General features: G+C 40.1%; 1 protein-coding gene across 17 annotated transcripts in view; it reads right to left on the reverse strand.

The window, feature by feature from the left end:
• Positions 1-27,636, reverse strand: part of EXOC6 (exocyst complex component 6) — a 207,076-nt gene extending 179,440 nt beyond the window's left edge. For 3 of the 17 annotated variants that reach the window (XM_023642473.2, XM_070261895.1, XM_023642511.2), the window contains exon 1: positions 27,317-27,601. In XM_023642473.2, coding sequence (XP_023498241.1) covers positions 27,317-27,438 — 122 coding nt within the window. In that variant the 5' untranslated portion in view covers positions 27,439-27,601. Of the gene's footprint in view, positions 1-14,259; positions 14,793-14,974; positions 15,520-27,316 lie in introns of those variants that run through there. The other 14 variants (XM_023642481.2, XM_023642487.2, XM_070261923.1 and 11 more) reach the window with 10 other exon arrangements.
• Positions 27,637-27,846: the final 210 nt, after the last annotated feature.

Raw genomic sequence — 27,846 nt, forward strand, 5'->3', positions numbered from 1 at the left:
GATAGTTCAACATCTTCGAATCAATCAACATGATACACCACATTAACAAAATGAAGAATAAAAGTCACATTATCATCTCAATAGATGCAGAGAAAGCATTTGACAAGATGCAGCATCCATATATGATAAAAAAAAAAAAAAAACCGTGAATAAAATGGGTATGGAAGGAAAGTACCTCTACATAATAAAGGCCTTATATGACAAACCCACAGCTAACATCATTCTCCACAGAGAAAAACTGAAAGCTATCCCTATAAGAACAAGAACCAAACAAGGATGCCCACTTTCACCACACTTACCTAACACAGCATTGGAAGTCCTAGCCAGAGCAGGCAGGCAAGAAAAAGAAATAAAAGGGATCCAAATTGGAAAGAAATAAGTGAAACTGTCACTATTTGCAGATGCCATGATTTTATACACAGAAAATCCTAAGGAATCCACCACAAAACTTTTAGAAATAATAAATGAATACAGTAAAGTTGGAGGATACAAAATCAACATATAAAAGTCAGCTGTGTTTCTATACACTAACAATGAAGTAGCAGAAAGATAAATTAAGAATACAATCCCATTTACAACTGCAATAAAAAGAATAAATATCTCAGAATAAATTTAACTAAATAGGTGAAAGATCTGTACACTGAAAACTATAAAACATTGCAGGGGAAATTGAAAAAGACACAAAGATATGGAAAGATACTCTGTGCTCTTGGATTGGAAGAATTAACATAGTTAAAATGTCCATACTTCCCAAAGCAATCTACAGATTCAATGCAATCCCTATCAAAGTTCCAACAACATTTTTCACAGAAATAGAGCAAGGAATCCTAAAATTTATATGGAACTACAAAAGACCCTAAATAGCTAAATGAACCCTGCGAAAAACGAACAATGCTGGAGGTATCACACTCCCTGATTTCAAAATATACTACAAAGCTATAGTAAACAAAACAGCATAGTACTGGCACAAAAACAGACACACAGATCAATGGGACAGAATCAAAAGCCCAGAAATAAATCTACATATCTATGGACAGCTAATTTTCAACAAGGGAACCAAGAACATACAATGGAGAAAGGAAAGTCTCTTCAATAAATGGGAAAACTGTACAGTCATGTGCAAAAGAATGAAAGTAGACTATTATCTTACATCATACACAAAAATTAACTCAAAATGGATTAAAGACTTGAATGTAAGACCTGAAACTATGAAACTCCTAGAAGAAAACACAGGCAGTACACTCTTCAACACCGGTCTTAGCAGCATATTTTCTTTTTTTTTTTTTTTTAAAGATTTTATTTTTTTCCTTTTTCTCCCCAAAGCTCCCCGGTACATAGCTGTATATTCTTCGTTGTGGGGCCTTCTAGTTGTGGCATGTGGGACGCTGCCTCAGTGTGGTTTGATGAGCAGTGCCATGTCCACGCCCAGGATTCGAACCAACAAAACACTGGGCCGCCTGCAATGGAGCGCACGAACTTAACCACTCGGCCACAGGGTCAGCCCCTTAGCAGCATATTTTCAAGTACCATGTCTGACGAGGCAAGGGAAACAATAGAAATAACAAACAAATCGGACTACATCAAACTAAAAGGCTTCTGCACAGCAAAGGAAACCATCAACAAAACAAAAAGACAAACTAACAACTGGGAGAAGATATTTGCAAACCAAATATCAGATAAGGGGTTAATATCCAAAACATATAAAGAACTCATACATCTCAACAACAACAACAAAAAAAACCAATTTAACAATAGGCAAGAAGATCTGAACGGACAGTTCTCCAAAGAAGATACAGATATCCATGGAGATATAAATGGCCAACAGGCACATGAAAAGAGCTTCAACATCAGTAACTGTCAGGGAAATGCAAATCAAAACTACAATGAGATATCAACTCACTCCCGTCAGAATGGATATAATTAACAAGACAGGAAACAAGTTTTGGACAGGATGTGAAGAGAAGGGAACTCTCATACACTGCAGGTGAGAGTGCAAACTGGTGCAGGCACTATGGAAAACATTATGGAGATTCCTCAAAAAATTAAGAATAGAACTACTATATTATCCAGCTATTCCACTGCTGGATATTTAAGCAAAGACCATGAAAATACAAATGCATAAAGATACATGCACCCCTATGTTCATTGCAGCATTATTCACAATAGCCAAGACTTGGAAGCAACCTAGGCGCACATCAACGGCCAAATGGATAAAGAAGACGTGGTTTATATACACAATGGTATACTAATCAGCCATAAGAAACAATGACATCTGGCCATTTGCGACAACATGGATGGACCTTAGCCTATTATCCTAAGTGAAATAACTCAGAGAGAGACACTCAAATACCACATGATTTCACTCATAAGTAGATAACAACAACAACAAACAATCACATCGAGACACAGTCTGGATTTGTGGTTACCACAGGGGAAGGGGGGAGGGTGGAGGGCAAAAGGGGTGACTAGGCACATGTATGTGGGGATGGATTGTAATTCGTCTTTGGGTGGTGAACATGATGTAATCTACACAAAAAGTGAAATATAATGATGTACACCTGAAATTTATATAACGTTATAAAATAATGTTACTGCAATAAAAATAAATTGAAATTTTAAAAATTTTTAAAAAGAACATGAAAGAGCCCAATGATGGACAGACATGGAAAATCAATTTTATCTGCCTTGGTTTACAATATTGGAGTCTTAAAATAAGCTAAGAAATACGTTTAAAATTTCACAACACTTGCTCAATTTTGTTGTGTTCGCTTCCTTGATTTACTGATTAACGACCTGCCTATAACATAAAAGGTGATTCTTTACTTTCTGTGTAATCTGCCTAGACAACAGTGAGTCTGTTTTGCCAGAACAATTTCCTGTGCTTCATGTGGACTTCATTATAGTCTTATTTAATAAACAAACAAAAAAAGGAAGGTTTGGGGCTGGCCTGGTGGCACAGCGGTTACGTGTGCACGTTCCACTTTGGAGGCCTGGGGTCGCCGGTTCGGATCCCGGGTGGGGACATGACACCACTTGGCAAAAGCCACGCTGTGGTAGGTGTCCCACATATAAAGTAGAGGAAGATGGGCATGGATGTTAGCTCAGGGCCAGTCTTCCTCAGCGCAAAGAGGAGGATTGGCAGCAGTTAGCTCAGGGCTAATCTTCCTCAAATAAAAAAGAAGGTTTCCTCTTACTTATAAAAAGAAGTGTGGTTCTTCACAATCAAGTTATCTATGTTTTTTAAATGTTTCACTTTCACTTTGATTAAATAGGTAACTAAGTATTGCTTGTCAGGCCACTTCTGACAACTGTTTTGATTTGGTCTTCCCAAATTTGCATCCTAAATATAACAAAATAAAATAAAATAAAACTTTCAAGGTATCTTTTACACCAAAAAACTATCTTTGAGATTTCCCAGAGGAACCCTGGAAGAGCACAGTTGTTTATTCTTTCAGCTTATAAAAGAAAAAATGCTAGAAATAATTAGGTTTGACGTGTTACTGTAGTAAAAGTTGCACGGGAAGAGGTGTCAAATTAGAGAGATGCTCAGCCTTCCTAGGTTAAATCTGCACAGTAAAAAACAACGTAATACAAACACTTCTGAAATTGTATTCTTCATGAGAAGTCCCTGAAGATTTGTCAATTTATTAGAAGTTCCTTGCTAACCATAATTATGTTTTCATTAATCAAAGCTTTTAAGTAGTAATGTACTGATAGAAAATTTGACTCTCCACCATTCTGATAGTATTAGTTAGAGTAATAAGCAAACCATAGCCATCAAGCACTCTGTCATCTACAGATAGTCTCTGTTTTACTCCGACGCTTGCCTGAAAGCTCTGCTATAAAGTCAGAATTTGTGTCTTCAACAATGAAGAATAGTTTCAGAGGCTTGTGGTACTTCAAACTATTGACACTTCACAAAATAGACTTTTTTAAAACTTAAACATAGAATAACCATAGGACCCAACAATTCCACACTTTAGGGATATACCCCCAAAAATTGAAAACAGGCATTCAAACAAAAATTTGTACATGAACGTTCATAGTAGCATATTCACAACAGCCAAAAGGCAGAAAAAACCCAAATGTTCATCAACTTATTAACAGATAAACAAAATATGGAATAGCCATTCAATGGAGTATATTCAGCCATAAAAAAGTAAGAAGTGAGGCTGGCCTGGTGGCACAGCGGTTGAGTTCGCATGTTCCACTTCAGTGGCCCAGGGTTTGCCAGTTCAGATCCCGGTTGCAGACCTACACGCCATTTGCTGTGGCAGGCGTCCCATATATAAACTAGAGGAGATGGGCATGGATGTTAGCTCAGGGCCAGTCTGCCTCAGCAAAAAGAGAAGGATTGGTGGCAGATATTAGTTCAGAGCTAATCGTCTTCAAAAAAAGAAAAGAAAAGAAAGAAGTACTGATACAGGCTACAGCATAGATGAATCTCAAAAAAATTATGCTAAAGTCAAAGAAGTCAGACACAAGAAGTCACATATTATATGCTTCCATCTAAATGAAATATCCAGAATAGATAAACCCATAGAGACAGAAAGCAGATTATCAGGCTAGTAGAAAAGGCCAGGAGAAGAGGGGGAATGAGAAATGACTGTTTAATGGGTATAGAGTTTCCTTTTGTAACAATGAAAATGTTTTGGAACTAGATAGAGGTGATGGTTGTACAACATTGTGAATGTACAAATGTCATTGATTGTACCTTTAAAATGGCACCTTTTATGTTTTGTGAATTCTACCTCTATTTAAAAGAAAAAGAAGCTTCCAGGACTCATGAATCTGCTTCCTAATGAAACAATCATAACTAGTGAAAACTACTGAAGAAAAAAAAAAACCGTTTGAAGTCTCTGAAAATTGTCCTAAGAGCATACAGCAAATGAAGAAACATTTAATCAAGAATACCTACTAAATACTTGGTAACAACAGTAAGAGTTTGTGGCCCTTAAACCACAACCCACACCCTTCCTCCCTAACCCCCAGCTCAGCATGAGAGAAGCTCCATCCTGGGTGGGTGTGGGGCTAAGAAGACAGGGCTTCCTCTTCCCCCAGGTTTCAGTCAAGGTCAAAGAAAGGGCAGGCACCCAGCACTTCTCATCCCCATCCCTCTGTGTTGCAGAAACTAAAATCCAGGTGACTGTGGCCAAAAGGGTAGGGGCTCCCTTCTTCCACCCAGCCCTTCTTCCTCTACCTAGCCCCATGAAGGGTGTCACAGGACAAAGGCTCTACCACAGATACAACAACCAAGAATACGGGGGTCTCAACAGCCCCACCTTGCTCTCTCATAAAACAGAGGCTCCACACTGAGTGGCAAGCCAAGAAGACTGGAGATTACTGCCCCACCCAGAGTCCTGCTTTTAAAGCAAAGGTGTTACTCTAAGGAGCAGGCCACAGTTCCTGCCTCCACTCTGGAGCAGTGGCTCAGAGATTATACCCAAGAGGAGAGGCAGGAGATAACTACAGAGAGCTGCAAAGCTCTCTCCAAAGAAGCTGACTTTATTTAGGACAGAGTGTGTGGAAGTTCAAACAAGGGCATTCTCAAAAACAAAGCAGATTTTGGTGGCAAGCAATTGAGAAGAGGCTGGTAGCTCCATGAGAGTAATAAGCTAAATCACAGTTTACCAAAGAGAACATGGGAAAGAAAAGATGAAGAAGAGCCGTCCTGCAGTCAAAACAAATATCAGGGGCCAGCCCTGTGGCTGACTGGCTAAATTGACACACTCCACTTCAGCAGAGTTTCGACGGTTCAGATCCGGGGCACGGACCTTGCACCACTCGTCAGGCCATGCTGAGGCAGTGTCCCACATAGGAGAGCCAGAAGGATATAAAACTAGAATATACAACTATGGACTGGGGGGCTTCAGGGAGAAGAAGGAAAAAAAAAAAAGAAGATTGCAACAGATGTCAGCTCAGGTACCAATCTTTAAGAAGAAAAAACAAAACACATCAGAGATTGGCCTGAAAAACCACCACTGCACTCCAACACGTATCTAGACACTATGTTCATAGCAGCATTATTCACAACAGCCAAAAGACGGAAGCAATCCAAGTGTCCATCAACGAATGATGGATAAACAAAACGTGGTATATACACACAATAGAATATTATTCAGCCTTAAAAAGGAAGGAAATTCTGACACATGCTACAACATGGATGAACTTGAGGACATTATGCTAAGTGAAAAAGCCAGTCACAAAACAACAAAGATTATATGATTCCACTTATATGAGGTATCTATAGTAGTCAAATGCATAGAGACAGAAATAGAAACGTAGTTGACAGGGACTGGTGAGAAGTAGTTACTGTTTAACACAGTTTCAGTTTGGAAAGATGAAAAAGTTCTGGAGATGGATAGTGGTGGTAGCTACAACACAATGCATGTACTTAATGACAGAACTGTATATCTAAAAATTGCTAAAATGGTAAATTTTCTGTTATGTGTATTTTACCACAATTTTACATAAATAAGATTAAAAAATCAAGATTGGGAAGATTAGGGGATTTAATCCACTAGAAAAATCATTAAGCCAGGAAAAAATGTGAAATACAAAGGTAAATGAAAAAGTTATGTCATTTATTCCTTCGACATTATTGAGCACAATCTGGTTGGATGTGTTCCAGCTGCTGGTGGCACATTCATCTCCCAGCTGCTAAGGACTCACAGCTGCACTTCTCTGGAGACTTGCACTTCTCTTCTCTAGAGATCTGCAAGGAGGAGGCACTTCACCCAGTGATGCATGGGAGATTATGCCCCCCAACACACACACTTTCTGGGGGCAGCCTGCTCCCAATGAGAGATTATTTGAGGTGTGGGTAAAAGCAAAGCCTCTTTGCCTAATGGTGGAACAACTCTGTGATGTCATTCAACGTCCGGAGCTCCCCATGAGATCAGGCAGAGGCTAGACAACAGCTGAACCCACAGTTTTGCTGATCTCCTCTTCCCTATCCCATTTCCCTCACTTCTACAGGTTTCATCTGAAAGTATTCTCTCAACAGATCACCTGCATAACAAAAACCAAAAAAAAGTTACTACTGCAAAGAGGGCCAACTTTAACTGGGTCAGACTGTGAAACACCATATGCCCAGAATATTGCTGAAAACAACAGATCAGTCAACCAGCAATTACTGGAGTCTAACAGCTGAGTGTGATACCAACAGAGGCAGACAGCTGAGAGAAAGAGACAAAGAGAACTCTGCTAAAATTAGTCATTTCAGAGTGACTGTGTATATGCCAAGATTGAACCCTCTGAGGAACAAAAGCAGAGGCTTCACACTATGAGAGAAATACACTTGACTGAAATAGTTCAGCCAAGGCACTAAACAAACAAACATAAACAACAACAAGCCCCAGAGGGTGGTAGGAATCAATATCAAGAGTTGCCATAATCTATTATCCAAACTTTCTAGTTTTCAACAACAACAACAAATTATGAGATAAGCAAAGAAACAGGAGACTGTGACTCATATGCAGGAAAAGAAACAAGCCCTGTGAGAGGACCTAGATGTTGCATTTAACAAAGACTTCAAAGTACTATGTTCATAATACTGAAGAAAATCCTGATTTAAAAAGTAAAGGAAGGTATGATGGCAATGTCTAATAAAATAAAGAATATCAATAAAGAAACAGGAATTATAAAAAAGAACCAAATGGAAATTCTGGAGTTGAGAAGTCAATAAGAGAAATGAAAAAGTCATTAAAGGATCTCAACAGTAGATGTGAACTGGCAGAAGACAGATTATTTGAAGATAAACTAATAGAGATTATGCAATCCTAAGAACAGAGAGAAAAAAGAATGAAGAAAATGAAGAGAGCCTCAGAGAAATGTGGATCAACATACCCATGATGGGAGCACCAAAGTAAGGAAGAGAAAAGAGCAGAAAGAATATCTGAAGAAATAGTGACCAAAATTTCCCAAATTTGATGAAACATTAATCTATACATCTAAGATGATCAATGAATTCTAAGAAGGATAAACACAAAGAGATTCATAATCAAGCACATCATAGTAAAAATAATAAAAGACAAAGGAAAAATCTTGAAAGCAGCAAGAGAAAAATCGCTTATCATATACAAGGGAATCCCATTAAGGTTAACAGTTGACTTCTCATCAGAAACAGTGGAGGCCAAAAGGCAGTGGGCAACATACTCAAAGGGCTAAAAGAAAAAATGGTCAACTTAGAGTGTTATAGCCAGGAAAACCATCTTTCAAAAGTGAAGGTGAAATAAACATATTCCCAGATAAACAAAAACCGAGAGAATTAGTTACTAAAAGACCAGCCTTAAAAGAAATACTAATGGAAGTTTTCACCATCAAAACAGTGAAACCAGATGGCAGTATGAAGACACACACACAGACACACAAAAGAGCACCAGTAAAGGTAGCTAAGTAATTATAAAAGACAATATAAGTGCATCTTTCTTAACTGATTTAAAAAACAACCGCATAAAACAACATGTACATAATTCTATTGGTGGGTACAACACATAGAAATGTATTTGACATGAGCAGCACAAAGGAGGTGTGTGAGAGCAAAGCTGTCCTAGAGTAAAAAAATGGCACAAAAACCCAGCAACAAATAAAGAAATCAGAAATAGTAAATAAGGTTAGAACTCTATAAACATATACTTGCTCTCCTTTCTTCTCTCAGCTTCTTTAAGAGACAAAAAGTTATATAAAGTAAGAATTATAACAATGTTTTGTTGGGTTTGTAACATAAATAGATGTAAGATGTAAAACATTAATAACTAAAAGGGGAAAGAGGTAATAGGGCTATATAGGAGTTAAATTTCTTTATTTCACTGGAATTAAGTTATAACAAATCTGAAGTTGATTCTGAGAGCAAACACTAAGAAATAACTTTTTTAAAAATACTAAAAAAATCACTAAAGTAATTAAAATGATCATTAATTAAAATGTTACATTAGAAAATATTCACATAAGGAAAAAGAGTAGCGAAAAAGGAACAGAAGAAGAAAAAGAAAATGAGACATATAGAAAACAAAGAGTAAAATGGCAGGCGTAAATCCAACCATATAAATAACACTAAATATGAACGGATTAAATAATCCAACAAAATAGCAGAAATTGTTAAACTGGATTAAAAAACAAGATCCAACAATTTGCAATCTATAGGAGACACACTTTAGATTCAAAGATAAAAACAAGTTGAAAGTTAAAAGACAGAAAAAGACACATGCAAAGAGCAACCATAAGAAAGCTAGTGTAGCTATACTAACATCAGACAAAATAGACTTTAAAACAAGTCTAGGCATAAAGAGGGATATAAAATACCATAAAATGGTGGTAAAAGAGTCAATCAATCATGAATATATAACAAGTATGCACATATATACACCTAACAACAGAGCCCAAAACTACATGAAGCCAAAACTATGCATTATCCAATAAGTGAGAGGACAACTAAGCAACCAAAAGATCAAAAAGGAAATAGAAGACTTGAACAACTATAATCTAATGAGACCTAAGAGACACCCACAGGATATTCCACCCAACCACAGCAGGATACACATTCTTCTCAAGTGTACATCGAACATTCTCCAAGATAGACCATACGTTAGACCATAAAACAAGCTTCAATAAATTTAAAAGGACTGGAATCATACAAAGTATAATTTGATTTGAATTTTTCTAATGACTAATGATGTTAAACATCTTTTCATGTGCTTATTTGCCCTCTGTGTACCTTCTTTTGTGAATTATCTGTTCAAATCATTTACTCATTTTTTAATTGGGTTGTTTGGTTTCTTATCAGTCTTAAAGACTTATTTCATACATTCTGGATGTAATTTTTTTAATCAGATATGTGATTTTCAAATATTTTCTCCCGGTCGGTGGCTTGTTTCTTAAGTTCTTTAACAGTGTCTTTGAAGACCAGATGTTCTCAATTTTGAAGAAGTCCAATTTATCAAATTTTTCTTTTATGTATTATGCTTTTGGAATAGTATCTAAGAAATCTTTGCCTAACCCAAAGTCACAAAGATTTTCTCCTCTGGTTTCTAGGAGTTTTATAGTTTGTATTTCACATTTAGATTTACAATCCATTGTGAGTTAATTTTTAAACACAGTACAAAGAACGGATCAAAGTTCATTATTTTGCATATAAATAGCCAATTGTTCTACCACCATTATTTAAAAAGACTATCCTTTTCTAATAAATTGCCTTTGCATCTTTACCAAAAATTCATTGACCATATGTATGAATCTATTTATGGAGTCTCTATTTAGCTTCACTGATCTATCTTGATGCTAGTACTACACTGTCTAAACTTACTGTAACTTTATAATGAATCTTAAAACTAGGTAGTTTAAGTCTGCCAACTCTGTTCATCTTTTTCGAAGTTAGTTTGGCTATTCTAGGTCCTTTCCTTTTCCATATGAACTTTAAAATCAGCTTGTCAATTTCTACAAATAAAAAAATTCTGCTGGGATTTTCATTGGGATTGCCTTACGCCTAAAGACCAATTTGGGAAAACTGACATCTTAGTAATAGTGAGTCTTCTGATCCACGAATACAACATATGTGTGCATTTATTTGGGCCTTCTTTACTTTCTTTCTTTTCTTTCTTTTTTTAAATATTTCATTTTTCCTTTTCCTCTCAAAGCTCCCCTATACAAAGTTGTGTATTTTTAGTTGTGGGTCCTTCTAGTTATGGCATGTGGGATGCCACCTCAGCACGGCTTGATGAGTGGTGCCATGTCCACACCCAGGATTTGAACTGGCAAAACCCTGGCCCGCTGAAGCAGAGTGTGCGAACTTAACCACTCGGCCATGGGGCTAGCCCACATGGGTCTTCTTTAATTTCTATCAGCAATGTTTTACAGTTTTCACATACAAGCCTTTCACAACTTTTGTCAGATTTATCCTTAAGTATTTCATATTTTTTGATGCTATCAATTTTTAAATTTCCATTTCTGATTGTTCTTGCTAGCATATAGAAACACAGTTGGGTTCTGCATACTGATCTGGTATGCTATGTCCTTGCTAAACTTACTTATCAGTTCTAGCAGCTCTTCTATAGATTCCATAGGATTTTCCCTATGGATGATCACATTGTCTGCAAAATAAAGGGGGTTTTTCCAATCTAGATACTGTTTTCTTAACTTATTATACTGGCTAAGACCTCCAGTACAGTGTTGAATAAAAGTTGTGAGAATGAACATCCTTGCTTTATTCCTGATCTTAGGAGGAAAGAATTCAGTCTTTCACCATTAAATTTAATGTTAGCTATAGGTTTATTCATAGATGCCCTTTCTCAGGCTGAAGAATTTCCAATCCTAGTTTCTGAAGGTTTTTATCAGGAATGAATGCACAGATTTGTCCATGCTTTCTCGGCATCTATTAAGATGACCAGACAATTTTTCTTTTTTAGTTTAATATGGCAAATTATACTGACTGATTTTTCAAATGTTAAGTCAGCATGCTTTCTTGAAATAAACTTCATTTGATCATGCTGTATTATCTTTATAAACTATAGGTTTAATTGGCTAAATTTTGTTTAAAGTGTTTTCATCTGTGTTTATGAGTAATATTGGTCTATAGTTTCCTTTTTTAGAAATGTCTTTGTTTAGTTTTGTTATCAGGTTAATTCTGACCTCAAAATGAGTTGAGAAATATTCCTTCTTTTTCAATTTTCTGGAAGAGTTTTTGTAGAATTGGTATTAATTCTTCCTTAAACTTTATAAAATTCACCAGCAAAGCCCTCTGGGCCATGAGTTTCCTTTTCGGGGAGGTTTCTAACAGCAAATTCAATTTCTTTAATCAATATAGGATTATTCAGTTATCTGTTTCTTAAATGAGATTTGATCACTTGTATCTTTCAAGAAATGTGTCTATTTCTTCCAAGTTGTCAAATGTACTGGCATGAAGTTGTTCATAATATTCCTGTATCTTTTTTAATATCTGTAGATTCTGTAGTGATGTTACCTCCCTCGTTCCTTATACTGGTATCAGGAATTGGTGATTCCTGAGAATTGGTATCAGCTCTCTTTTTTTCCTAGAGGTTTATCAATTTTACTGATCTCAAAGAACCAGGCTTGGTTTCACTGATTTTCTCAATTGTTTTCCTATTTTCCATTTCATTAATTTCCACTCTGATCTTTATCATCTCCTTTCTTTAGCTCTTTTGGACCTCAATTTGCTCTTCTTCTAGTTTCTTAAGTCAGAAGCTGAGGCCATTTATTTGAAATTGTTCTTTCACAGTAGAGGTGTTTAGTGCTATATAAATTTCTAAATACTGCTTTAGCTGTATCCCACAAATTCTGATATATTATGTATTCATTTTATTCAGTTCAAAATACTTTCTAATTTCTCTTTTGATTTCCTCTTTCATCTATGTGTTATTCAGATGTGTGTTATTCAGTATTCAAATATTTGGGAATTTTCCAGAGTTTTCTATTATTGATTGCTAATTTAATTCCATCATGGTCAAAGAACCGTATTACGTCAGGCCCTGTAAAAAGTGTATAACATGCTTCTCATTTAATCATCTATCTTCCTCCATAAGGCCAGATCTGATAAAAAGTGAATCAGGAAAAGGTCAGGCTGAAAAAAGAAAAATAATAACAACAACATAAATCTACAGGCCAGCTAAAAGATAACTGAGAAATAACGAAAACGATTAATCTTAACACTGAAATATTTATGGATGAATTGATGTCTGAGATTTGTTTCAAAATAATCCAGGGTAGGGGGCTGCCCTGTGGGTGCCTGTGCTCCGCTTCGGTGGCCTAGAGTTTCACCAGTTCAGATCTGGGGCGCGGAACTAGCACCACTCATCAAGCCCTGTGAGGTAGTGTCCCACACAGCAGAGCCAGAAGGACCTACAACCAGAATATACAACTATGTACTGGGGGGCTTTGGGAAGATGGAGGGGGGAAAAAAAAGAAGATTGGCAACAGATTTTAGCTCAGGTGCCAATCTTTAAAACAAAACAAAAAAATAAGGTGATGAAGGGTGGATAGGGGAAAAGATCAAACGAGATTGGCCAGGGGTTGAATTGAAGCTAGATGACAGGTTGACGGTAGTTCACTACATTATTTTACTTTATAAAACATTTAAATTTTCCCATAATAAAAAGTTTTTAAAATTTTAATATTAGCACTTCACTCAGTGAAACCTAGGGAAAAAAAGAAGTAGCAGCTTAAACACTGTTTAAGAGAAAGGACTGTTAGCAGTGCCTTTTGTGTGTGTGGACAAAGTCTCCTTGTAAATGAGAGATGACAAGTGTATATATAGGATACGCATGAGTCACTGCAATTTGCTAAAGAAAGAGCGTGGGTTTCAACAAAGTGAGCAGGTGACACAATTGCCTGGCAAAAGAGGACAGAATAAGAACAATATCATGAACACATATATTCTGTTTGCGTCACCAAATCTCTCAACATATTCCAAATTTTTCTTCTAAGTTAATTCCATCTTTTTTCAAGGATCTGCCTAGCACATTTTCCCAAGATGAAACAACTCCGCCATAACCAATACTGTTTCAAAATGGACTGTTCTGATAACTATACAGCATACCGTACTGTTTCAGTTTCACCAGGCAGTGAGGAAAACAAAGCTTCCTTTCCATCTATGATTTCTACTTGCACTACCAAAAGTACAGTGTTTTATGAAAAGAAATAATTCTGTTGAAAAATTAAGGAAAAGCACTAATTATGCTTATCATATCATAGCAGGAACTCCATGTGACAAAAATTTATCAGGTGCCTACTACATGCTTGGTGTTAGGGACATAGCAGTGAACAAAGAGGAACAGCCCCTAATGTCCTGGTCTTTCTAGGCATCTAAACACCACCCCTTCTCATTCCACGAATAAGGAAATCCAAGTCCAGAGAGGTTAAATGATTTTTGCCCATGACCTACCACACTTCATCAGTGGTAGGACTATGGCAAAACAAGAACCCAGGTCTCCAAACTCTCAGGGCAAGGTGGATTTACATTATAACTTGAACTGGCTTCACTTTATGCTACATCCACGGGTCCACAAAACACACAGCGCTCCATTTCTAGGATGTGTATCCCGAAGAAAATGATAATGATAAAGCACAATCAGTCCTAACTTCCCTAAGTGAATCATAATTTCATTATCACCACTGTGAAAGATGAAGCTTTATATTTAAAAGGCACTCATTCTTGAAGAGAGGGCCTAACCTAATCTCATGGATCAGTACAGTGTCCGGCTAATATTCTATTAGGGCAGCAGGTATTCAGTCTGGACTATTCATTACCTGGTACTATCTTTAAACGGCGGAGATCCGTTTTAAAATAAACGGGGAAAGTAATGCAAAATTAACGAAACGCTCGTATATAAGTAAAAGCTTCCCTGCCTCCAGAGAGGCGTGCCCGGGGAGCGCACGGTCACCCCAGCGCGTTCCTGAGCATCAGCTCCTCCCCGCCAGCCACGCTCGCTTCTCAGCCCCTGCGACCGCGGGGGCGGCGGTAGAGGCACCCGTGTCTCTCGCTCAATTTCAGTTCTCCCCCGCCCGCCGCAGCCCCGCGCGCCAGGGGTGCCACCTGCGCGCGCCTGGACACCGCATCCGCCGGCTGCCGGCACTGAACCTTCGCTCCCGGCACGCCCGCAGCCAAGACGTCCTCAACCCAGCCGCGACCGGGGGCCCGGCAGGCCCGAGGCGCGTCCCCAGGCCGGGGACCGGCGGCCAATGCGGGGCGGCGCCGCCGCAGCCACACCCACCGGCTGCGCGGTGACAGCTCCCGCGGCTGAGGCGGGCCGCGCCGACAGGTGCAGCGGCCTGTCCCGCTCCGCCTCGCCCCGCCCCCGGCCCGGGGCCCGGCCCGGCCCGCCGCGCCGGAGCGCCCCCGCCCGCCTCCGCGCGCACCACCTGTCGGGCGGCTCCGCGCGCGGCCGACGGCGGACGCCCCGCCCGGCTCCTGACGAGCGGCCGGCGAGGGCAGCCCGAGGTCCCGGGGGGATGAGAGCTTTACCGGAGGGTAGGCCCCACGCAGGCGGTGTCGGTGCTCTCGATCTCCTGCAGGATCCGCTCGTGCTCCGGGACGGTGCCCAGACCCTCACCGCTCTCCGCCATCTTGGCTGGAAGCTGAGGGGCCGGCGAGGCGCGGCGCCGCGCGGACGGCGGGGGCGAGCGGCACGCGGCGCGAGCGCGAGGGGGCGGGGGAAGGGGCGGGGCGGGTGCAGAGGGGGCGGGGGAAGGGGCGGGGCGGGCGCCCAGGGAGCGCGGGGCGCGCGACCCGGTACCAGGTTCCGGTCCTCACACCTGCCAAGGACTAAGGTGTCGTCCGCGGCGGCGAGAAGTAGAGCCGCGTCGCCTTCAGCTCTCCTCCGCTACTTGCCCCTCGTTGCTGACTGGAGCCTAGCCTGGCTTTAACATGTATTCTTGTATTCTGTGTGCCAGACCCTCTGCTATGCGCTGGGGATACCTTAGTCACGAGAGGGGTCGACGATCAAATCATCACCCTCAACCTGGAATAAAAGCAACGGGAACTTTGAACAAGGAGGCCTGATGTGCTCTGGGTGGTGGAGAGTCAAAGAAAGGGAAACGTTCTCGGGAAAAAGCAAAAGTGTGAGTGGGAGTAAGATTTATTTTAGGAAGGAACCAAGAAAATCCCAGCTGACGACCATGACGACCGCTCTGGGTGGATTCATGTCCCTGCCCACAGAGTTCAGAGGCCGATCAACTTGGAAATAAATTACAAGCCAGAAAATTTAAATGACGAAAAAGCATGGCGCTTTATGGCAAAGATACAAGAGAGACCCAGGGCAGTGTATGATTTCATGCCAAAGTCCTTGAACCCTGGTGCCCCCGCCAAATTGCCGTAGCTGGGATAACGAGGGATGGAAGCTCTTGAGAGGAGTGGCCGTCAGAGAGATGGGAAGGAGAGGTGGGTGGCTTGGGCAAGGGTACTAGTGTAGAAGAGTCCTATTTAATGACATGTTTGTGGGACGCTGAGCAAACCAGTTTGTCATGATCAAAGCAGCGACTGAAGAATATTAATCAGGAAGAGAGTGCAAACCTAACCCTGAGGGACGCTTATTTTTCTGGTCTCCATTAATCCGAGGCTCAACTTCCCTTTGAGTCAACCAAGCTCTTTACTATCTAGCTGTGTAACTGAGCCCCTTGGGTGAGCTTTTACTAGAAGCATCCCTCCATTCTCTTCCCCACAAAAGCCCTGGGAGGTGATGTTGCATAATAGTTAAGAGTGTGAGCTTTGAAGACAGGTGTGCTCGATTTAATTCCTGGCTCCTTCACTTCACAGCTGAGTGACATTGGGCAAGAACCTACTTCCTTTGTATTTCAGTTTCCCCACCTGTAAATGCCCGTAATACTAGTATCTACTTCACATTGCTATCCTATAGTGTATTATTTTTCTATTGCTGCTGTAACAAATTATCACAAACTTAGTAGCTTAAAACAACTCAGATTTATTATCTTACAGTTCTGTAGCTTATAAGTTCAACATAGGTCTCACTGAGTTAAAATCAAAGTGTCCTCACGAGTGTTCCTTTCCAGAGGTTCCATTCTCTAGATGTTCCATTCTCTAGATGAGAATTCATTTCCAGTTTCAAGAGGCACCCCGCATTCCTTGGCTCATGGCCCCCTTTCTCCATCTTTAAAGCTGGCAACATTGCATCTCTCTGACCATTCTTCTGTAGTCTCATCTGCCTCTGACTCTGCCCTAGGCCGGAAAAGATTCTCTGCTTTTAAGGACCCATGTGATTAGGTTGGACCCAACCATATAACTCTGGATAATCTTCCATCTCAAGGTCTTAACCTTAATCACATCTGCAACATCCCTTTGACATGTAAGGTAACATATTTACAGGTCCCAGGCTTTAGGACATCTTTGGTGGGGGGCCATTATTCTGCCTGCCACACTTAGTAAGGGCCCAACAAATATTAATAACATATATAAATGTCCTCCTTCCTATTAATATGAAATTTCTGTCCTCCTTGGAAAGTTCTACTCAAATTTATCTCCTTCATAAAGATTACCTTAACTAATCACAACCTTCTCCGCTGACTAGATTCAATTTAGCACATTTATCCACTCCACCAACAACTGTTTTAGTAGTTTGCACTTGTTTGCACTTTTGATACATTTGTGAGTTTTGTTTGTTTTTGTACACTTGGCCCCTAGGGAAGTGAAATGTGGCTGACCTCAGTGCATGCTGGCTTGGAAGACCGAGGAATCTCTGCTACATCCAACTGCCCATTCTACCAAGACACCCCACAAGCCTGTTTCCACTGCTGTGATGGTACAGGAGAATCTAGATCTCCTCTGAGAAATCCCCTTCCTTGTGCTCCAAGAATATGCAGAAACAAAAAATCTTCCCAAGTCCACCAGGACTGTCAGACCACGTTAAGGTCCTTGAGTTCAGAAATGACTTTTTTTTTTTAATTTTGCAATTTCCTATGGTTCCTCATAGAGTTCTGCACAAGGCTGAGAGAACACTGGGGAGTTTTGAAACAAGACAATGCTGAAGCTCTGAAGCCATTGGAAAGAGTTCAGGATGAGTTGGAAAGGAGCATTCCAAACAGGTCTAAGCATAAAGTAGGAGTTTGATTAATCCGTGATTGGTAACACTTAGGAATTAGAACAATATCAAATTGTAAAAAAGTTAGTTTCTTCAAACTTGCTCTTTATATATTGACATTAAATATAAAACCCTATAATGTGGATGTATTCAGTTGCCTTAACAGAAATGTGTAGCAATAACAAAAAATGTTACCTTAAATTCCCTGATGCCCACTTTTGTCAAGAGCTCCACTGCAAGAAACAATATTTGTGGACCTTTGTCCAAAGATAGATACTTCATCCACTCCTCTGGTTACTTAAAATGTTATCCTTGGATCAAGCCAAATCGCTGGACCAACACCCCAGTGTTTTGGCCCTTCACGCAGTTGTTTTTTATTATGTAGCAAAAAACTGAATTTTTTCTTAGCTGACTGCCTGTCCAATTATAGAGGCACCACCCCCTGGTGTTAGCACATCTGAATTGCAGGTTTAGCTCTTGAGAGGAAAAAATAAACCTTTTGGAAAATTGAACCTGAAATCCAAACATAAGAAATCAGGACAAATTTTATATCTTCTTACAACGAGAATAGAAAGCCAGTTCTCTCTGCAGGAAATGGTAGACTCTCTTTGCCCAGTCAGTGCGCATGGCCATAATTCATTGATCTGAAGGGTTCTGAACCACGGGGCCACAGTTCATGTGGCACAGCCAGCTGCTTATTTGGCAGCCGTCCCCTGGTGGGGCATTCCTTTCTTGAGCATTCACTGTCCAGACCTCTCCCCCTTCTCTTCACCAATCCTGACACCATCTATCCAGTTGCAGCTCCAAATGCCCCAGCTCTGGGCAGCCAGCCCTGCTTCGGTGTTCTTCCCTCCAGGCCTGTTTGAACACCTGCCCGTAAAGTGTGCCTCATCAGAGGCAGCAGTCCTTCCCCTCGATTCAAGTCAAGATGGAAGGAAGTCCGTACACCACTTCTCCTTCCGAAACAGCTTTTGCTGCTTCCCTTGGGGACTTCTGACAGTTCTGTTAGTATCGAAACCTTTTGCTAAGAATTTAAAGCCAAATGTCCTAAATAACTATGTAAATTTGATTACGGACATAACAAATACATAAATATGCAAAAAAAATAGTCTATTCTAAAGTGATACATTTCTAAAAGGCTCTAAAATAATTTCATAATAGTTCACAATAAATAACCATAATAGTTATTTATTGAGCACTATTTGCTAAGCCGTTTATATCATCTAATTTAATCTTTACAAATTTAATTAGTAATTTAACTGGTAATTAAATTAGTGTTAATTTTACTAAAATATAATTTAATTCTGTGGGGTACTTTTACTATCTCCAATTTAATTTGAAGAAATTGAGTCTTACAGAGATTAAATCACTTGTCCAAGTGTATGCAACTAGTGAGTTGGAGAAGATGGAGCTATTAACAAGTTCCTGTCTTTCTTGTTAATAAGAAAGTCAGCCAAGAAGAATGTGTTGTTTTACCCCAGCGATAAGGATTGAGTCAGTCTAGTCTGAGGAGATGAGGGTAGTAGGGCACACACAGGCAGATTGCACTGGCATTTTGAGCTATTTTTCAGGCAGTGGATATTGACTTCAAGACATCTACCTAAAATCTATCTTCAGCACTCCCAGGAGGGAAAAGGAAGACCGGCAGGGCAGGAGCTGCATTCTGTGTCCAGTATGAAACTAACCAGCAAAGTAAGGATTTAACCTGTAAATAAACTCCTAGTCACTAATGACTGTACTTTGAGCCACTTGTCTACGGGCTAATAACCAATCTGGGAAAGCCCCTCCCTCAGAAGGAGGCGGTAGAATGCAGCTGCCCTGGTCTGGCACTTAACTGTTTGGGTTCCAATTCCAGCTCATCTCTCACTAGATGTTGGGCCTCGGGAGAGTTACTTAACTTGTCTAAGCTTCAGTTTCTTCAAGTGTGAATTAGGGACAATAATAGTCCCTAGCTAACCAAGTTGTGTGAGGATTAAAGGAGATTATATATGTATATATATATATATATAATGTTTAGCCCAGAGCTCAGTCAACCTTAGCATTGGAGACTAGGATTATCAGGCATTTGTTATTAAACCAAGAAGCCCAGAATTTAGCTTCCTTCTTGATATAATAAATATAAAAACCAGATGCTTAAGTGTTCTTTTTTCTAATCAATAACAAAATATCCTAATTTTGCATCAGGGTTCTTTGATCCTGAACCTCGTTTTTTCTGGATGCTCGATGGGTGAAAACTGCCTGCGATTTGTTTCTGGTTTTGGAGGGGGAAGCAGGACCATGTCTTTGGGTTGGACTCGTGGTTCCTGATCCACTTTAGCAAGCCCTCTGGATCCTGCTTCTAATTCAAGTGCCTCTTCATCGTCTTTGGAGGCAGTGCTCATCCTTTAAGGCACATCTCATGGTAGTAAACTGCTACGTCTGTCTCCACTTCCAGTCACAGGGGCAATGGTCTGTATTGTTTACTACCCAGCCCAGTTAATGGTTGTTAAATGAATGATCCACGTGCAAAGACTTCTGATGTTAAGCTTAATGTCGCAGAAGCATGTCTCACGAGGTAAGGTACATCTCTACAAAAAGATTCCTCTCCCCACTCCCGGGAACCTTATAGCAGGCTTCCTGATCTTTACCCTCTCAAGACTTTGCTAATATCATTCAGATATTTCTTAAAGAAATTAAAGAAACATTAATGACTTTAATTAATTAATTTAAAAAACATTCAGATGTTTCTTAAAGAGTTTAAGAGCCCTTATTATATGATTGCAGGACTTTATCAAAACGTAAAGTACATGGGGCCAGCCTGGTTGCACAATGGTTAAGTTCGGGCACACCACTTCTGCAGCCCGTGGTTCGTGAGTTCAGATCCCAGGTGCAGACCTACACACCGCTCATCAAGCCGTGTTGTGACGGCATCCCCCATACAAAATAGGGGAAGATTGGCACAGATGTTAGCTCAGCGACAATCTTCCTCAAGCAAAAAGAGGAAGATTGGCAACAGATGTTAGGTCAGGGCCAACTTCCTCACCAAAAAAAAAAAAAGTGCAAGCAGTCTTTCTACATCTCTAAAAAACTAACCCTTTCTGGTGCCTTTTAGCCACTCTTCGGGGACTTCAAGATAGCTACACTCCTCCAGCTTCTGCCTTGTTGGTGCAGTGACCCCACGTGGCCACCCTCTGTAAGTACAAGGGCATGTGAACAAAGCCCAGCCAGGCCTGGGAGGATTTCTGTTGCAAAACGGTGTCCAGGAATCTGTTGTTCCATAAAGATCTGGACCCCACAGTAGAGAACAATAGAAGGAAATATGAAATTGAAGCCAAATAAAATCAGTTTTTCTGAAATATAGGCCAGTCTTCAGAGAAGTTCAAAAGCAATTAGCCACAGGTTCTTTTCATTCGACAACTATTTTTATTGAATGCTTGCTGGTGCCAGGCTCTCTGCTAACCTCTCACCCAGTGCTGGCTCATCTGTGTGTGACCTATGCAGTTGCAGTTTGCTCAATGCTCTGCCATCACCATCTTGTAATTCTTAATAATTTTTGAACAAGGGGGCCTGCCTTTTCATTTTGCATTGGGTCCCGCAAATTGTATCACTAGTCCTGCCCTCAGAACAATGTCCTGAAAGCACCATTATCTCGTTCATCCCAAAGCTAAACATTTTACAGTCCATTGAACCGTTAAAGAGAGTTATTGTTTTCTTTGAGTTTCTCCCTCTTTCCTTCCTCTGTTCTTCCTCCAGCTTATGAACATCATTTTCTCTTCTCTCTCCTCTTTCCTTCCTTCTCCTCCTTGTCAGTTTTTTTATTCTTTTTCCTGTTCAATACACTCTCTAGTCCTCACTTTCCCCACTTAGCTTTCCTTTATTGCCTTTTGCCCCTTCTCCCTCTTCTCTCACTTGTCCTATTTTTCCTTTTTTTCCCTCAGCAAAATGAATTTAGAAATGTAACTAATGTAATGTAGTAAAATGATAATAATGATAATAATTACGCCCTGGCCACTTTCTGCAAAATATCATCCCAGGACCTCCCTATCCCTCGTCCCGTTTTGTTACTTTTTATAACACTTATTACCACTTTTTAATGTGTTTATTTCTAGCTCTCTTCCCTCAAACACAGGCTCCCTGTGAGCAGGGAATTTCCAGGTCTTGATCTTAGTTTTTCAACAAGACTTTTCACCACCCTAGAGCCCCGCCTGCCACACTGTTGATGCCCCATAGATACTTATTTACTGAATGAATATTTGCTATGTATGAAACATTACATTAAATACATTTAATACTTAGTTCATGTAATCCTTTTAATAGCACTATCAGGAGTTCTAAAGGCAAAATTTGAACCCAAGTCCTTCTGGCACCAGAGCCCATTTGCTTAACCACTAAATAAACAAAACGATCTCCTTGATTGGAATACTTGGTTCCCAAACATAAAAATGTTGTTTAACTTCTGTTTAGTATTGCTCTGAAGATCAAATAGCTAATACTATCATTTAAATGTCCAGCAAAGATTTGGCAGCTACACAGCCCACTCTCATCAGGGACCCCAGGCTTTCCTGAGGTGCTACGGACGTGGCCGGCCTCAGTCGTGGTTAGGCCCACATTTATTTCTGAACAGTTTCTCTGGACTCCATTTTACATCCACAACGTGGAGCATACTACACCACTCTAATTAGAGATTAAATGAGGTCCTGACATTACATTGGTGTAAAGTATAAACATTAGTAAATATGCTGTTGAAAAAGCGATACCTCTCTCCCCTGGCTATTATGCAACCAAAATACAAAATTTACATTACTCAATATTTCCTACCTGCGCAGAATTTCAAGACATTGTAGTGCTTGTCTGTTTTAACACCGTAAGGTATATATTTATTAAATTATACTGGGCTATATATCCCAGATGTAAATTAGATATAATAATAACAGCTTATATTTATTGAGCATTTACACTATGCTAGGCAGGCCTTGTGCTAAGCACTTCATATTTAACCATGTGAGATAGATTTTATTATAATCCTCATTTTATAGTTTCAGAAACTAAGGCCAAAATCAAACAACTAATAAAACCTAAACATTTGATCTTAATATATTTAACAGAAAAATATTGAATAGAAATCTTATATTTCCAAAGATATAAGCAGCAAGAGCAATCTAGAATGTCTACAGCTGAATTTAACCAGTTACATTTTTCAGTATGTCATCCTAAGATTTTACCATGTACACACTTTAAGTTGTCACTTGTTTTCTGTTTGTTTGTGCGTTTTAATGTTTTCTGCCTTTTCCTAAAAGCATGTTATCTTCATTCCTAAAAACATTAAAGTCAAAGAAATAACAATATCCTGTTTGCTCTTAAACTGGTAAAACTTCGTGGTCAGCTTTTGGAAAAGAGCCCAAGAGAGTCTGTGAATACAAGTGTAAAACAATTATGTTATCACAAAACAATTACAAAAATTTCTTCTGGTACGTCATCTTGTACAATTCCCTTTTCCTCCTATTTTTCCCAGCCCTTTGCAGGGCTTTCTTTGGATGTGTCCCCTTTCTCTCCCTCCCACTAACAGTGCACTGTCCTTCAATGTGTCCATGATTTCCTTATCTCAGGCTCAGCTATAGCAACAAGACAGGCTGTAACTTCTGAACCCAAATCAGTTCGGACATGCTATGACTTCAGGACCTGTTCCAAGAGGCTAACAACACACCTGTAGGATCCCAAAAAACATAATGAGCCCAGGATACATCCAGGTAGGAGTCAGGATCCATGGAGGGCAGGTCTAAGGGGCAACACCTAGAAGCAGAAGTTCTAGTGAATATGGTAAATGTTACGGACACTGCTACTACCCTATCCTAAGGCCATAGCTGTCATCACTAATTTATCAGAATCATCCTCAACATGAGATTCAGGCAACCACCACCAATGCATTGGAACTGATATACTAATTGAGACCTATTAACCATCCTTGTTCAAGGAAGTGCCGAATAAGGCTGGTACAGTACTTGTAGTTTCCTTTAGCATGGCTCCAAACAGACATTAAAACCTACAAGAGACAGATACGCGCCCTAGAGGAGGCAGTTGGGCATATCTAGGCCAAATGGAGCGACTGGAGTGAAAATCAGGAAGCCTAAACAGAATGAGAATATTCAGTGGAAATCAGCAGATGGTGGTAACATGATGAAAACAGTGATGCCTAGGGCAAAAGAAATTAGGGCAGTGAAACTAATTCCAGACCCACCTGCTGGTGGGTTTCAGCCTACCAACAATCTGCCAGCCAGGAGATTTTAATGCCCGGAGCAAAGCCATGCCAGCACAACACAGGCATACCAGTAGGCCTTTCGTTACGTTTCTGTTTTCTCTTAAATTCAATCACCACCTGCATGGCTAACATCAAATTCCACTTTTCCACCCTGGAATTTTATTCCCCAATTCAATTATTATAGCTGCCTGCAATGTCTTCAACGGATATTTCATTAGCAACACAAATAAACCATGGAAAAAGCATAGCGTCTCAGCTCTCCCCTGAAACTCTCCTTTAAAGTAACACTGTGGGCAATGGTCCCATTTCATACATAGAATGAAAACACAGAACCTCAGAATCGTCTAATTCTTGTCCACTTTTCCACCAAAACAAAAAGAAGGCCAAAGGAGCTGACCCAAGGGCCCACTGGGGGAGTCAGGCAGGAGACAGGCTGGACCATCTGGGAGAAGCTTGCTCTTGGAACAGCTGAGTGTGAAGTCAGGAGGCAGGAGGAATGCAGCCTGCGCAGCGTGAAAGAGACTGTGGACCATTGACAATCCGGGACAACATGAGTCCTGGCCTCGACAATCTCTTCATGACTCCTCAGGTAGAGGAGACCCATTCTCCAGCAGAAGAGTGGGGGTGAGTGCCAGGAAGGCTTGCACACTCTGTGAAAGAAGGCCTGTTGAGCATCCTTAAATGACTTTGGTGGAAACCACTCTGAGTTCTGAGTCACCGAGCTCTCTGAGCTCACGTTGTTAGAGAAGCAAACCCCACCTGGCCCTGGTCTGAATACTGACCCTGAGAAGGGCACCAGATTCCCTGCCTGAAAAACAAGATGGGCAGGGAGAAGAAGCTAACAGAGTTGAGGATTTTATAACAGAAAATGTTTGTTGAAGCAATGCCTTTCTTCTGTGATGGGGAAAAACAAATGGGAGAATTCTTGGATGTTCTCCCTACCTTGATTCCGAGGTGCAGGGCCTTCTCTGAGAATGTTTCTCTCCTGTATTCCCAGCCCCATCCTCTCAGCGTCCCAACCCTTCACTCACTGTCTGTTCCAGGGCTTCACAGCAGGGCCTTTACAGCTCTGTGGGCCCATCTGCCTCCAGCCAAACTCCTTTCCAACCTCTCCGCCTTTAAAGCTTGTAACCATTCAGATACTTCTGCCACCTCCTCTTCTTCCTGAAATGATGACTTTCTCTCTGGACTGCCTTCTTTCTTTTACCTCACAAGGTCACCATTAGCTCAGAAGCTCATACAAATTAGTTCAACAAATATTTATCAAGCTACCATGTGCCAGGCACGGTAGAAGCTTCTGCAGAGGCTGCTAAGATCCTGCCCTTAGGAATCTTTAGCCAAGAATGGTTATAACATAAAATACACACACACACAGAAACACGCAGAGATCCAAGTGAGTCAGAATAAACGCCCTGGATTCTTTGGGGCATCAAAGGATGGAGCGTTCACATCTGGTTGGGGGATCAGGAAAGGCTTCCTAGAAGAAAGAGCATTTGAGCTGTGACTTACAAGATGGGTTGGCAGGCAAGGTAAGAGTGAAGAATAACAAAGGAAAGGAATCATGAGCATTGGGAAGAAGAAAATCTCAGGACATACTGTTAACTAGTAAACACTCTAGTTTGGCTGAAATGCAAGTCCTGCCTTTATTTTCCAACTCTCATATTTGGCCTCATGAGCAGATGTGTTCCACAAGAGCAGTGGAACAGAATGGGTGCCGTTGGAATACCAATGACATACATAGGTATGTATAGGAAGGCATTTAATGCCTTCCCTGAGAATGTTTCCTACATTCTCAAAGTCTTCATTTAATCAATGATTAGAGCAACAGTTTAGGAAAACTGATTTGGCCTAATATTGTCCCATATAAAGGCATGTTAGAAGCTCTGTGCCTGTCCTCCAAAAGAACATTGGTGTGTTTTAACGGTAGCCTTTAGAAAAGAGTGCTCTCACTCCTTGTTTAATAACCCAAACACAAAGCTAACAGTGGGCATTCCACATCCACCACTGGTGACAGGGCAGCACCAGGGAAAATATCTGTGCAGTCTCCGCTCTTGAGGGTGATGCTGCGAGAGTGCTGTGACCGCCAGATAGAAACGGATTTTGTTCTTTAGGAATACCAGGCACAAGACTGGGACTGGGGATATTTGCCCTAAGAACAAAGGGTAGAAAAGATCCAAGAATCAAAGCAAGAAGTCAGGTCCGATGGCAGAGCAAGACAAGCTGAGAGGATAGTTCCAAGGATGGGTGAAGTCTGTGATGTTGACAAGGGCTGTGAGGCCAGGAGAGAGGTGGAAAGGGTCAGAGGTTGAAGGGCAGGGTCTCTGAAGCAGCAATGGCAGCAGAAGCCACAGTAACTGAAACCTGTCCAGGCTCCCTTCACTCTTTTCTCTTGTTTCCCTTTAGACTTTTGACCTAGCTACCAGGCAAGTGCATAAGTTTTAGAAGGTGCTGGTACAGAATAAAGTATGTTCCATATGGAAAAAATTATTGAGTTTCCCATTAGTAAAAAAGCTCTGGTTTCTTCTGCCTGTTGAATAGTATAAAAATTACCTGCCCTTCTTCACAAGATGTTCGTGATACTTGGATAAAACGTAAGTATAAAGAATAGTTACAATGGAGTTATAATTATTTTGCAACTGCACCTACATATTGATAATCCAAGAATCAACCAATAAATATCAATAGCTTCCCATGCCCGCAACACTACCATAGGCCCTTTGAAGAGATCTGAAATATATTTAATATAAAATCAAATGTAAATATTTGGGAGAAATTCATTCAGATTTAAACTGTAGTGGGTTTCAAAGCACCTGGCCCTGGGACCTTTCTGAGAATGAAGAGACAACACCAAAAAAAAGAAAAAAGAAAAAAATCCTTTCACTTAATCTACAAATATTAGCCAACAAATATTTATTGACTGTCACTATCACATTCAGTGATTGCCATCCCATTCCCACACTGATAGGTGTCAGATACAGGCAGACAGAAAGAATTAAATTTTAAAAGCCCTCCTTATAATACAAAGATACATGGTCTTTCATTTTAATCCTGTTCAACTGTACAAATAATTCTCTATATTACCAAAGAAGCTATTTTTAACTCTTATATGGAAACAAAAAGATACATATCTGAGAGGTCACCCTATATCCAAGAGAGCAGTAATAAAACAAATATACGTTCTACGTTTTTTTCTACAACTCATATACACCCAAATATAAATTGTTTTCATTGATATGTTTAATTGTTCCTGATGTTTTTCGCTAAGCGATATTTTAGAGAAAACAATTGAAACCTCATATAGATGGAGATGAAATATCTGGTTGGAGATGATATGAGGTCCTTTTGATCACTTGGAAGTAATTTCTGTTTTTTAACCTTGTGATGATGAATCGGGAAACAAATATGATGCAAAAAAAAGTAGATTGTTTATTTATTGTAATTACTTTTTATTCTGTCATAGAAAAAAGTATCAAAGGAGGTGAATAAGCCTGCCTTATTGCCGCTAAAGAAGAAACAATAAAATATAAAGGATCCCTACCTTAATGTAGCTTCAATGGGCAGCTCAAAAGACTGAATCTCAGCCAGGACATTCTCGTAGGTTTGATCTGGGTCTTCTTCCAACATTGCTCCATATGCCCCTGATTTTCCAGCAGCAGACATCAGATTTTGAGTGCAAAACAATTGTAGTTTATAAAAGAAGTGTAGTTTTCTTTATAATTATTATAAGGGTTCTCTGTTCACCCAAAGTCGCAGCAAAAAGCGAGCTCACTGTCTGACTTCATGCTATCAAAATCCTTGCTTCCAAGAATGTTGCACAGCTGTCGCTGTCCTGTCTCTACTTATAACATTTTACTTATTATTAACCTTGACACAGTTCAGAAAGTTCCTGCCTAATGCCTGCTATATTTGTTTACTTGTTTCTCAAAGTAATTGCAACTTCAGTAAGATTAGAACCATTACACTATAAAAAGTTATTAAGTACGATTGACTTGTTAGGGCACATATTTGAGTATTATTTATGCTAAATACATAATTAAAGCTGTGTTCCCAGTTATTCTTGCAACTCTA

This window comes from Equus caballus, chromosome 1, assembly GCF_041296265.1.
Source record: "Equus caballus isolate H_3958 breed thoroughbred chromosome 1, TB-T2T, whole genome shotgun sequence".
NCBI lineage: Eukaryota > Metazoa > Chordata > Mammalia > Perissodactyla > Equidae > Equus > Equus caballus.